The following is a 14,101-nucleotide window of genomic DNA, read 5'->3' on the forward strand; positions in this document are numbered from 1 at the left end:
CATAAACTGTGTGTGTATTGAAAACAATATATGAAAGGAAATGGCGGTGATGATGAATAGCGGAACTTTAGTCCATTAGTTCATTTTTCTCGCTTCTCTGTTGCTATTTTTGACCCAGATTCTCATGCTGTCACACAGTTCTCTTTTGGTTTAACAACCCTGTTGTTTTTCTTTTATATTACCTGCTATTAATGTCACAATCCCAGAGATGTACAGTAGATGAGGGCGCAGGAGATTCCTATAAATAATTACAATAATTGTTAAATTATATATTTTTATATTAATTTATATGAATGAAAATTATTTACGACATTCAAAAATGTCCAGCTTCTCTTGAGCTTAAAATATTGCTAAATAAAAAGGCAACAATGTAAATTTGAGAATAAAAAAAAGGGAACCGAAAACGTCTTGGTTAGGAATAGAATAGAAAAAACACAGAAATATAAATCGTTCTCTTCAAGAAAGTACCAAAAAAAACGAAACCTAAAAAGTCTATTCTTATGTTGCCATGGTGCTCTTGAATGTGTCTCTCAGGTTGCACACCGTCTCTAAACACTATAAAGCAGGTCTTTGAGTCCTGAATTGGAGCATTTCCATTACAATTAGTTGATGTTTGGATAGCACACAAAGGGCAATCTAAGGAAAAAGTGACTTCTCGTTCCATTATTAAGGAGTTTGTTTGTAAGAACGAGGCTTTGACGTGTGGGAATAATAACAGACTGAAGTGGGTCATGGTGTTGCAAACATTCATTCTAAAATTGCTGTGGCCAGACGGTGTTAAAATTGTCAAACCATGATCATATCACAGAATGAAGCCACAAAGTGGTTTAGGTTTTTTTTTACAGATGAATGTATGGATCAGAGGTGGATTTTGCAATACCGAGGCCCATTTCAAACACAGTTGGAGGCACCCAGTGAGAGAGAAAACATTGTATACAGTTTGACTGCAATTGCTTCATTACCGGTATATCTGTTATCTCATGTTTCACTCTAAATGGTTTATTTGTAAACACATTCTATCTCTTTAACCAGAGCTTATTACAATCAACAAGTATAGAACAGTATGAAATCTTAATCCCTCACTTACAGCAAATAATTGTCTTAATGAGTGAGTCATTAACAGTATATTTACACGTCAACAATGTACTAAAAATGGAAACGTTTTTACTTTACGTTTTTTTCTGAGATGACAACATTGTCAAAACGATCCTCGTTCACATGGATCCACGGAAACTATTAAAAACCATGAGATCAAGTAAGGGGTTTGTCCTATTATTAATAATATCTTGTAGTGTGCGATGCGCAAAAATGTAAAAATCTTGTAGTGCAGGGTTTTTCAAACTTTATGATGACAAGGACCCCCAAATATGACGAACCTTTTATGAGGGACCCCCTTCCTAAAATCCATCTTTATATTTTGATATATGAAAAAACATTTAAACTGTTAGATAAATAGTAAGTGTGACATTATAAATTCAACATATTGTTTCCAAACTTAAATTGGCTATTCTTAATGTTGGATATAAACCTCAAGAACATTTTTAAATGAAAAATGATTTGTATAAACAACTTTCACAATAAATGTATGTAAGCGTACGTACTATTAAGAATACTACAACCCCAGTGAGCAAGATAAAGTGGACTATAGAGAGAAAAACTCACTAGAAAGATACAAAGCAAACATACAATTCTGGAAAAAGTATGTACGGCACGAAAGGAGAGAAACATGTACAAATGAAACCATTCTTGTATTCTCTGAAATTTCTGGGGACCCCTTAAAACCTTCTGGAGGACCCCGGGGGTCCCCGGACCCCAGTTTGAAAACTGTTATAGTGTGTGCATATAAAAGATTTGAGAGAACAATAAATAAGTGAATATTCTCCTTATGTGAGTGATGTCAGCATATTTCATAATCGGTTAGGATTTAAAAACTCCTCTTTTTAGTTTTAGGCCGATTTATGCCCGATTTTACATAGGAGAATCTTCGCAGATTTTTTTTTCTCTCAATTCTCAAATATGCACACAATAGCCTACAAGATTTTAAAATTTTTGTGCATCACACACTACAAGATATTATTAAGATTATCCTGCCAGGACAAGCACCTCACGTGTTCTCATGCAGAAGCAGATGTAGCCTAAACATGTAACTTACAAAGCGGATGGTCATCAATGTCTCAACAGGTAATGTTTACATTTGCTTGCAGCTTTCTACACCTGGTATGTTCAAAACCAAGGCGATTTTCCTCAGCTCTTCTCTATGTCCGTACGGTTTTTGGAGACACATTATACAAATAGACGTGTTGTTGCAACACTCCACACGCCGTGCCGCCATCTCTGCTGTTCAACGGACTCGCATACAGCAGCTTGTTTTGCAGTCGCGATTTCAAAAATCACTTTTCTCATTGGCTATTGTAAAAGAACTGACGTAATCATCACGATTTAAAATCCTAAATATCAAACATGTTCGGGGCGGCCCCGATTTGATGTGGAGGTGCAAAATTTGATCTGTAACCGCCTCACATTTCCAGATAATCTGCGCCGAACATCGGAACCGATCGAGAACCTCGACAAGGTTTTTTTTTCGCCGATTCTCGGAGTCGGGAGGGGAAAATCTGGCATAAATTGGCCCAAATCTAAAACTCTAGCCCAGCTTTATAACATGTTCAGTCTACTGGCACATAGTTTTTCTTTATAAAGTGACATTGCCAACTACTTTTTGCTAATCTGTGAGAATGGGGATCATTTCGACAACGTTGTCTTTTTCGAGCACTAGTGGATGCCCCTATTTTGTGAGACCAGTTTGATGAAAAATGTATTAATTTTCTCAACAGAAACACGTTGATATTCATTTGATTAATTTATTCTAAAAATAAATTATATATATATATATATATATATATATATATATATATATATATATATATATATATATACACACATACATATACACACATATATATATATATATTAATCATTTGACTGTCAAAATAATTTTTTCATACATTTTTATAATAAGACAATTTATGGTTATTAAAGGCCATAAAGGCAACTAATTGGCTATTGTGAAATAAGTGAAATACGGCCTTGTTTGTGTGGATTGTTTGTTGCAGCTTCAATGTCTGCTTCACAATCTGAGCTAAAAAAAAAAAAAAAAGCTAGTCGCACTGGGAGACTTTTATTAGAAGAAGCTGTTGCCAGATCAGTCCAAATCCCTGGAGCGCACTGGGGATCACCCTTTATTGGCATTTGATACGAGGAAAATACAGTTCACACTTGGGAGTGCAAATAAATGTCACTCATCTTTATTACTTTCAGTGGATTAGCAATATTACATGTAAGCAGAGGGCATTGGCTATTTATAGCATGCGTTTTATGTCACCGTGCTCATGTCTGGTGAGACAACACGGGGTCAAAGTCCTGACGGATGTTGTGAAAGGTGTTTGTGTAGACTGCGCGAAGAGAAGAGAAGAGAAGAGAAGAGAAGAGAAGAGAAGAGAAGAGAAGAGAAGAGAAGAGAAGAGAAGAGAAGAGAAGAGAAGAGAAGAGAAGAGAAGAGAAGAGAAGAGAAGAGAAGGGGGCAAAGGTTTCCATAATTCATCAGAGTCATAATGGGCGCAGCCGCCTGAGACCATGTGGGAAACACGATCCTAGTCAACACAAAGCACCCTTAGAAACACTGCGCTGTCTCCAAGCAAAGCCCAGGGAATGGCAGATATGATTGCACCAGCGTCTATTGTCTATACCACTGTGCAAACATGCATAAGAACAATTGAGGATACATATGTAGCCAAGCGATTTGAGGCCGATAGTTTGGCCCATACTGTGAAATCCCACAGTGGTTTGGAAAATGATTATTTCCTACCAGTTTAATTGGCAAATAAAATAAGCATTGCAAACACATAAGCAAGTGCTTGTTGTAGTTAAAGTATGCAGGCAATTGAACGACACATTTTGAGTGTATTGTTTTAGAGTTGAATCACATTAAGGTGTTTACATGCAACCTAGGCTCGTTGGAAAAAGTGCCTCTACCAACATTTTTGCAAAACTCCAAAAATATACCTATTCAAGTCGATGCAAAGTCAAGTTTCCAGCTGAAATGTTGTACCTTTTCACACGAATTATGATTGCACGGGCAGATTATCTATAAATAAAGACTTATTTTCACGTGGTATATATGACCTCAAAACCGTAGCGCATAGTGTAGCCTATGTAATCTAATGAATTTTTAGCGCCTCTAACCAGGCAGTAAATTTCCAAACTGCAACTGTATGATACACAAACTTTGCCAGATTCACATTCATCTGTTTCAGGTAAAACTGACAGAACGTGATTGTTGTGCCATTCACTGGATACTTTGAAAGTATTGCAAAACTTGACAGAAGCAATGTAATACCATTTTGCAGAAATATTTCACCAATAAGCCAATGTTGTTTACATGACATGGAGGAACCTCTTCAATCACATGTCCATGCTGTTTTCCATTTCTAAGATTATTTGTCAAGAAATGAGGGTCATTTGTCACCCTTTTTGCCCCTATTCTTTTGAATTGTCAAATGCAGTAGGCCTGTTTGTTATTGCTATTTTTATTTACCAATAGGCTACTCAATATATTGTCGTTAATGCACTTAAAATCAATTCTCTATTTCGGTTCTTCCAACTACCAGTTGTTTATGCATGACATCTATGTGCCATAAGTGGAAATGTGTACATTTTATAATCAGAATTTATTTCTAAAAGTAATAAATATTAGTTATTCTATATCTATATCTTTCTTTACTGCTTGCCAAGTGCCTCAAACAACTCTTGCTAGTATCTTTTACATATTCGATTCCACTAACCGTTTGGATGGTCCCTTTAACACATTCTGTTGACTATAAGTAACGTTGCACCTACATGTCTGCTAAATCTCATTAGAGTGTTAGTAAAGTATTAGTAGACTGGTAGGGTAGGGTTAGAATAAGTTGATATGTAGTTGCAAAGTTACTTAAAGCCGCGTTTCCACCGCAGGAACTTTCCCCAGGAACTAGGAACTTTGGGCTGGTACTTGGTGTGTTTCGACCGCAGGGACCTGGGGCTAAATGAAGTTCCGGGCAAAAATGTTCCTCTCAAAGCGGCCCTGCTCGCGAGGTAGTACTTTTACAAAGTTTAGGAACTTGGGGCTGAACATGCTGATTGGTTGAGTTCACGCAGCATTTTATTTCAACCTAAAAGTCTGTTGCAGTGCGTGCAGTAAGAGTTGTTTGCTATTCGAATCAACAATGGAAAGGAAACGTTCCTGGGAATCAAAACCATCAAAATGAAGCGTAGCCCACTAATCTTCCAAACTATAGCAAATACAGTATTCAGTTATTTCTAAAAAGTGCTCATTGTAGCAGGCCGTACCATCAGCCAATCAGATTAGAGCTCGTCATGTTTTGTGTTAAATATGCGTAAGGCAAGCTGTAGCCGTTCTTTTAGGCTGTAATTGTATTTAGTTATATAATAGGACATAAATAATCGTTTGACGACTCAGCCACTAAAGCAGAAATAATGTGAAGCAGCTTCATTAATTGCAGACAGATTCTGAACAGACTTTGCCCATTTTAGCAGGAGCCTCAAGCCTCTGTGGGACGGTTTTTGCTTGAGGCTGCCTGCTGCTGTCAAGTATGTTTAGAGGCTGGTTAGAAGTTGCGGTAGCATGCCGGGTGTGGACTATAATCTTTGGCAGCAGCTCAAGCCTCTGGAAATAGACAAGATGGAGGGTTGTTGACTTTCTTGTGGAAGCTTCAGGCAGAGGGAGGGTGTATTTCGGGCGGAAGGCAGGGACCCTGAGTCCGTCTCTTCCTCTGGTTGAGGTGGAGGTTAACCACATGTGCTCCGAAAGGAACACATGGGAATCCTTAGGCGGTTCTGGCAGTGTAAAAAACAGGAACTGGGTGGAAAGGTGTTTTGGGTGATTCTCTATACTCTTTCTCTTTCCTTTTGTCTCAGTTTGTTTCTTCCTGTCTTCCGCAACTGCGGGGAGCTTTGAAGCTCTCTGATGTCGTGTCTGGGTTTCGTGTTCTCACACCCCTCACTCTTGTGCTGTAAATTATTTTTCCATGCTGATATCACGACATCAACATGATCCCCTGCCGGATTGTACATCGTTCATTAGCATGTCAATGAATGGAAAGTCCCACCAAAACTCCACCTGGGATGCAAGACCAGCGCGCCAATTCTGGTTGAACCTTAAACCAGATTTTACTTATTTACAGGATTCTTTATGCGTGAATGCATTTTTGAGTGTGTGGTGTGTGCGTGTTGAGTTTCAATCACACTAGACTAGGATGTGAAATGTCTGCGGACACTGCAATGGTCGTAATATGACTTCGCTCTCTGCAGCATCTTTAAAAAAAAACTAAACTAACATCCAAAATGCAAATATATGCATTCTGCTTGCCTTTACTGCAATGCTGCAATCCTGCAGATTTAAAGTTCTTTTAGATCAGCTAAAGACTGCAATATACAAGCGAAACCGAAATGTTTTTTTTTTTTTTCAAACAAACTCAAGCCAACATTTGGAGTTCTTTCCGTGAGCTCGAAACACATTGCCAAAGTGAACTTTCTTGAAAAGTTGCTCCAGCTGGTAAACACCTTCGAACCACCATTAGTCTGTGGTTATTTTGTAATAGGTGGGCGTGGCTATGAGGCTCCGCCTTCTTTGACATAGAAATCTCCGGTTAATTTCTTCTGTTCGGTCCGTCGAGGTCAGACGCGAATACAAACATGAACACACTGGAGAGCTGCATTTATAATAGAAGTTGAAGTTCTATTGAAATCTGCTGTTTTCTCACTGTTGTCATTTTTGTTGGCTGTTTATTTTGTTATTGAGAGGAAAACATGCAGCATATTTACATATTCATCTTTGCAGTGATATACTGCTAGTGATCAACCCGACACTGCTCCCCGCCATTATCAGGATGTTTATTGACACTAGCGTCAAAGGTATTTCAAACGTCTTTTTACCGGTAATAAAAGAATGTAAAAGAACTTTGTTGTGAGTATATTAGGGCATTAAGAGATCATGCCATGACATATCAATCTTCAAGTGAGACAGGTTCAAAAAAATTTAACTTCGAAGCACTGCAAATTTACATGAGCTTGTGTTTTCTGTCTCCCACATTCGCATACATTTGACTGGAAGTCAATGGAATGAAAAGTGTGGATATCATCCATGATTCCATGTTCCACAATAATAATAAAAAAACATTGCATTTCTCCAGTGCTGCTCGCACACCCACAAAGACACAAGACGAAGGCCCTCGAGTGAGGCTGTTTTTGTGATGGCTTCCAGCTCACTGAGTTGTATGACATGCATTGAATAGGGCATTATAAAGTATTCAGGAGATCTGCTCCAGCGATAAGCCCTATGCATTTGACTGACATTATCAACCCCACGTCCCACACTCTTTTGACCTGCAGTATGGGGCGACCATATCTTTTTTCATCCTTGTTGTTCCTTCATCCTTTATATGTAACACGGCACCCATGTCATGCTATTGACTCTGCCCAGCTTTCTCATTTCAAAGTCGGTCCAAGTTGGCTTGTTCAGGTTGCTAATCTTCTCATACCAGGTTGTTGCTTGGTGCCAATTGGGATTTCGCTCTACAATGATTGGCAGGCGACGGCTGTAATGCAGAAGCGCTCAGGTATCACACCCGACTGGCTCTAAGGCTTATATCTCAGCACGGTCACAGCTGTCAGCTCGAAATGAAAGGCAACCAACTGAATCCACCTCGCCAGATCACATGCTAATTAGACCAAATGGGTTCTGCGCGACACTGCGTTGGAATCCCCCTGCAAGATCTTCATCAAAGGGTTCCTTAGGCCCAATCACAATTCTATTTTATACCCCTTTGCTTTCCCCTACCCCTACACCTATATATTCCCCTAAGAAATGGGACATCACTACTATACCATTACACGTCATAATACGTAATCATACCCCGTTTCTTTTATTAGTGCCCTGTAACATTTAACCAGTATGAACATCAATGAAGTGCGTAGGCTATATCTAACAGAAATCAGGCGCGAGTACGTTTAACAAATTGCGCTGTATTTGGAGTTCAGTGTATGTGCTCGTTTTCATTTCAAAAACGTATGAGCCTTAGAGTTTCCTAAGACGATACAGAATGATACAGAACATATAATACACATGAAGTCGCTTTTTCATCTTTGTTTATTAACCGATCCATTCCGTGCTGATCCGAGCCAGCAGGTACGGATATGGTTTTGTTTTTTACTGTGGTGCTGCGATAACGGAGCTCTTTGCAATGTAATATAAACAAGTCAGTCGTTGCCTTGGTAACGCAAGAGTTTACAGACGATACGTGATGTAAATATCGACTGCGATCCTGAGTGGCAACATCACTACGCACATTCTGTGTGTATGGAGGGAAACTCCTGAAAAATCTTCATTTGAAGGGCCCTTCCCCTTACCCCTACCACTCCTGCCAAAACAGAAACGAGACACCCCTACCTCTTCACGTGAACACGCAAAACGAAAGGGTTAGGGAAAGGGAAGGGCTAAGGGGTAGAAATGGGATTGGGCCTAAAAGGGTTCATGTCATACGTTTTTTAGTTTGAGGCCCACTATAATGTTAGTAAGGGTTTTTATACCCTAAAATCAGTGGTAACATAATATTACATGACCTTTTTCACCCTCTCACTGACCAAAAATGTAAAAGGAGGTACAAAGTTTTGCTTATGGGCTATTGTTATTGTTGAATTCAAGGTTTGTAGAAAACTGTTCTTCAATAACAGCCTCTTTCAATAATCAGGTTTGACATTGTGACACAAAACAAAACATATTTTGATGCACTCTTAAAGGCATAGATAATGAATACATTTTTTGTCATCATCTCCTTGCTCCCCCCCCACCCCCATTTTTGACTGGACATTTGGCTAGTTTTATTCTACAGACCTTGACTTTCATTGGATGGACTTTCCTACTTTATTTTATTGTGGCTTAAGCATTAAAAACAAGGGTTTTTATAAACCTGAGTGCCTTGGTTTTGATGCCTTTAGTGAGTAGGATTGGACCAACATAAGATGAGTAAATGATGACAGAATTTTCATATTTGGACAACTGATCACCAGAATATTTAATGGCAAAGCCAAGAAACCATGCAACGTTTGGCAAATGTCTGTTATTTTTAGTTACATACTGACTGAAAAAAGTAATACTACTGGTGTATGAATAATGAATTATGAATAATAGTAGGCTATTTATCCTGCTGCCTCCTTATTTCTTCACTATGAATATATTATGAATATATTTCACATAAATTTGAACTGTCAAAAGTTCAAGGAAAATAACATTTTTATTAATCATCTCCTAAAACAACACAAGCAACATAAAACCTCTAAATCCATCCAGAAGAATTTCGGCAGCTCTCAACACAGCAGAGCTACAAGAATTAAAAGCTCTTCTCTGCAACAACAGGAAATCTTCAAAATGCAGCTGGCAGAAGCAAAAAAAAAAAAAAACACCCCCCACCCCACCCCCTCGACATGCAACACTTGCACAGATAAGAGAGGAGTTCCCTGGTGGGTACACCTGCAAAAGTGCCACCCTTTTTACAGACGGCCCTTCAGTAACATGACCACCATTCCCAGTCACTGACTCCAAAATGCTGGATTCACCATGTTTGACCATGAGCCAAATATCTATGAAGGATGTTGTGGTTGTGGTTGTGATGAGCTGCAAAAAAGTGCAGAAACGGTTGCTGACAACAGGACAAAAAGAAATATTACAATAGTAGATTGTAGTTGATATGTATAGATGCGCTATAAATGAGGCTAATCAATTTATCTTGCGTTCTTTGTTTTGTCCAGTTTCCTGAATGTGGCTTTTATGGGATTTATGACAAGATCCTCCTCTTCAAGCACGACACCAGCAGCAATAACATCCTGCAGCTGGTCAAGGCAGTGTCGGATATCCAGGAGGGGGACCTGGTCGAGGTTGTTCTGTCCGGTGGGTCATCCAGTCAGCCAGTAGCTCAAAAAGCCTTCACATTTGCAGCAACAAAGCTAGTGGAAGTCATTCATTTGATGATTGAATTAAAAAATGTTTTACATTTTTTTTGCTGACATTTTTTTGTAATTTCCCCACATTTCACATTAACGTAATTTGAAAGAATCTAATTCTCATGATTATACTTAATGTAATTTAAATGATAATTTTTACTATGAAAATGATAATCTGTATTATGAAGGTGTCATAATACAGTAATACGAATATAAGGATAACCGGAAATAGTACTAAAATTACTAGAACTGAAATAAAATGATAAAAAACTATTAAGAATTACAAAATTAACATTTTAAAATGAAAATCAAAGTTAATTTAAAATATGAATAAATGCTATAATAGGATATATATACTACTAAAATTTAATTTATGAATAAATGCTACACTCTAAAAAATGCTGGGTTAAAAATAACCCAAGTTGGGTTAAAAATGGACTAACCCAGCAATTGGGTTATTTTAACCCTGCGATTGGGTTATTTTAACCCAGCAATTGAATTGTTTTAAGCAAACATTTAAGCAACCGCTGGGTTAAAACAACACAAATTATGGGTTAAAACAACCCAATTGCTGGGTTAGTCCATTTTCAACCCAACTTGGGTTATTTTTAACCCAGCATTTTTAGAGTGTATAATAGGATATATATACTACTAAAATAACACTTCTAAACAAAATTGTTTGTGCCAATTACTGCATGCTTTATTAAATTTTAAGATGAAATTTAACCACAGTCACACAAAATGTGTTTTTTATTGTAAGATTTACCCATACAGAGCAACACATAGCATGTTATTATGCTGTGACAAATGGAAACTGCACTTGAACATGAATCCACAGGTCAAGATTGTGTTTGTGCGTCCTTTTAATATCAATGTGCCTTTCGGAGACAAAAATACAGTAGTGACCGTATATAAATGACACAAAGTAATTTTGGTAAATTTGTCTATAATGTTAAAATGGCTGTAAAGTCACGAGCTAAAATCTAAACGCTAGCTTTGGTTACTGCATTGAAGGAATAGATCTGACCTTACCAGGTCATATCAAAGTCTCATTCGGCCAGTTTTGACCGTGTATCTGGTAGCAGAGAAACTCACAAGTGTTATTTTTGAGCCTGATGTCCGAGAGCCAAAGTGGAAGATCAAAAATAAATAGCATAGAAATGTTTTGAGAGGATGTTGCGAATCATGTACATTTCCTAAATTTGCATATGAATAGATTAGAGTCATTAGCTACCTGAAAATCTGAAATCATTGTCTGCACAATGCACATTGTTATTTTGGCTATTAGCTCTGTCTCTTGATCTCAGTTTGTGATTTTGTTGCTTATTCCACAGCTGCTGCCACATTTGAGGACTTCCAGATTCGGCCACACGCATTAAACGTGCACTCGTATCGTGCACCGGCATTCTGCGATCACTGCGGCGAGATGCTTTTCGGCCTGGTGCGTCAAGGACTCAAGTGCGATGGTGAGGACTGGTTTTGTATTCACCATACTTGTGTTCATTCAACCATAGCTACATTTATTGTGAGCTGTCATGTGATTTTATGTAGCTTATTCCCCATGACCTAACTTGCTCACTTTAAATGAGATATAAGCATGACATAAGTAAAACATTTTGCCCTCTCACTGTTTCCCCCTGCAGGCTGTGGACTGAATTACCACAAACGCTGTGCCTTTAGCATTCCCAATAACTGCAGTGGGGCAAGGAAGCGGCGTCTGTCCACCACGTCCCTCACCAGCAGTCAGTCCCTGCGTCTGTCCACCTCAGAGTCCCTCAGCAGCATCAACAGCAGCGTGACATCTGAGGATGTCGGCCTCATACGATCACACACTCAGATGGTACAGGATACACAAACACTCTTGTTTCATGTATACAAAATTTTAATCAAGAAACATTTAGGCCTATAACTAAGTTTTTTCAATAAAAACAGCAGTTGTTGAGGGCACAAATTAAAATAAATATTATCGCTTTGGATGAAGCGTCTGCTAAACGAATACATTTACAAATTGCACATCTTGATTTCAAGTGTATTTGTTAATAAAAATGTTGCGCTGTTTTTCAGAGTTTTCAGATAATATATGTTGTAAAATATTACAAAAATAAAAATAGAATTGATTTGGATGATAAACGAATATATTTTAGCTACATCTTGATTTTAATTGTATTTTCAGAACACACACATATAATTTATTAAATATATATATATATATATATATTTGTTAAAATAACTTTAATAACACCACTATAAATATTTAATATGAAATCTGAAATGTAAAAATAATGTTGGTCTCTCTCCAGCCCCGCACCCCCAGTGAGGCCAGGCGCTTTTACACTGGGCGGCCCGTCCACCTGGACAAGATCCTCATGACTAAAGTGAAGGTCCCGCACACATTCGCCGTCCACTCATACACCCGCCCCACTGTGTGTCAGTACTGCAAGAAACTGCTGAGAGGACTCTTCCGCCAGGGACTCCAGTGCAAAGGTCTGACAGTCCCGCTCAATACATCGCCCTGACTTCACAAATTGGTAATACAGAACAGTTAGGAATGGCATCTGGTTATGATGTATTATTGAATTCCTCATTTTCCTGCATATTGACCCATGTTGATATTGTACCAACGAGGTAAAGAGATTGATTTTGCTATAATGATCAGCTGGCTGTACATCATCCAGCTTATTATGTGGCTACTCACCAAATAAATAAATAAATGCATAGACATAAACTATTGAAGTTGAAATATAGAAAACAAATCATAATCTTTAATTAAAATTATCTTTTAGAATAACCCTACAAAAAAAAAAAATTGATGTTACATTACTTATACCACTGTTCAAAAGGGTCAGTAGGTTTTTTTAACAAAAGATTTCACTGTAAAACATAATAAGTTGACTTAACTTAGAAAAAGTGAGGAAACCGATTGCCTTAAAATTTTCAAGTAAAGCAGAGTATTATTTTTTTGTCGGCTAAACTTAACAAAATTTGTACAGAAAACTTGTTAATGAAGTATACTTAACTCAAAATTATTAGTTATGTTATGCTCACATTACTAGGAAAATTTTAGGAAACCGATTGCCTTAAAATTCTCAAGTAACCTGAACTTAAAAAAATAAGACATAAACATAAGAACATAAAAAAAGACAAAAAGCAACAACTGAACTCCATTCAACACTTATTTATTACTTATCAATAGTCTACTGGTACTAAAAACAATTAAGTAAGCATAACTTAATTGCATTAAGCTGTTCTTACTTAAACCGTTTAATTTTTGTCAACTTAATTATATCTGGGATCTGAGGAAGTGTACTCCCAGAGTGCATTGTGGCATGAATAAATTAATTGCTTCGTTTTACTATTTTTAGCTTTATTTTACTATTTGTCTTTTGTCAGTATAACCCGAATAATGACATCAAGTAAAATAGTAAAGGTCGTATTAATAATAAAAAAATAAAAATAAAAAATAAAAAAACATTGTTACCATTGTTGTGTTTTGCATGCTGAATGTTGAAGTCTGTGTGTGACACACTCAAGCATGGTCAAATGATATTGTGACAAAATAGAGGGATTATATCAACTCAATTAAAAGGTTATGCCATAAATATTAGCAAAAATTATGTTAAAAGATCATTATTTGACATTAAATATAGTTATGTTATACATCATTAATTGACAAATATTATATATATATATATATATATATATATATATATATATATATATATATATATATATATATATATATATATATATATATATATATATATTTATTTATTTATTTATATGTATATATTTATATGTGTATATATATATATATATATATTACTTCCCTTCTTTTGAAATCATACAACTTTGTTTCTTGTTGCATTGCTGCGTTAATAGGAAGTTAATTACTATAATATGAATGAAGTTCCAAGTGTCCAACCAAAGGGAACACTAATCACAATTATGGTGAGAGGAAGTGGAGGAAATGAGTGATAAGTCTATACAAAATTGCACCACCTCAAAAAAACTTTGCCCGCCCACCCGTCCGCCTGCTTGTTTTTTTGCTTTG

General features: G+C 37.0%; 1 protein-coding gene across 1 annotated transcript in view; it reads left to right on the forward strand.

Annotated features, from left to right (window-relative positions):
- Positions 1-14,101, forward strand: part of prkd2 (protein kinase D2) — a 54,973-nt gene that overhangs the window by 18,896 nt on the left and 21,976 nt on the right. Inside the window, exons 2-5 of the mRNA XM_079823997.1 lie at positions 9,859-9,997; positions 11,385-11,516; positions 11,694-11,890; positions 12,351-12,534. Coding sequence (XP_079680123.1) covers positions 9,859-9,997; positions 11,385-11,516; positions 11,694-11,890; positions 12,351-12,534 — 652 coding nt within the window. The remainder of the gene's footprint in view (positions 1-9,858; positions 9,998-11,384; positions 11,517-11,693; positions 11,891-12,350; positions 12,535-14,101) is intronic.

Source organism: Gobio gobio, assembly GCF_949357685.1.
Source record: "Gobio gobio genome assembly, chromosome: 8".
Lineage (NCBI taxonomy): Eukaryota > Metazoa > Chordata > Actinopteri > Cypriniformes > Gobionidae > Gobio > Gobio gobio.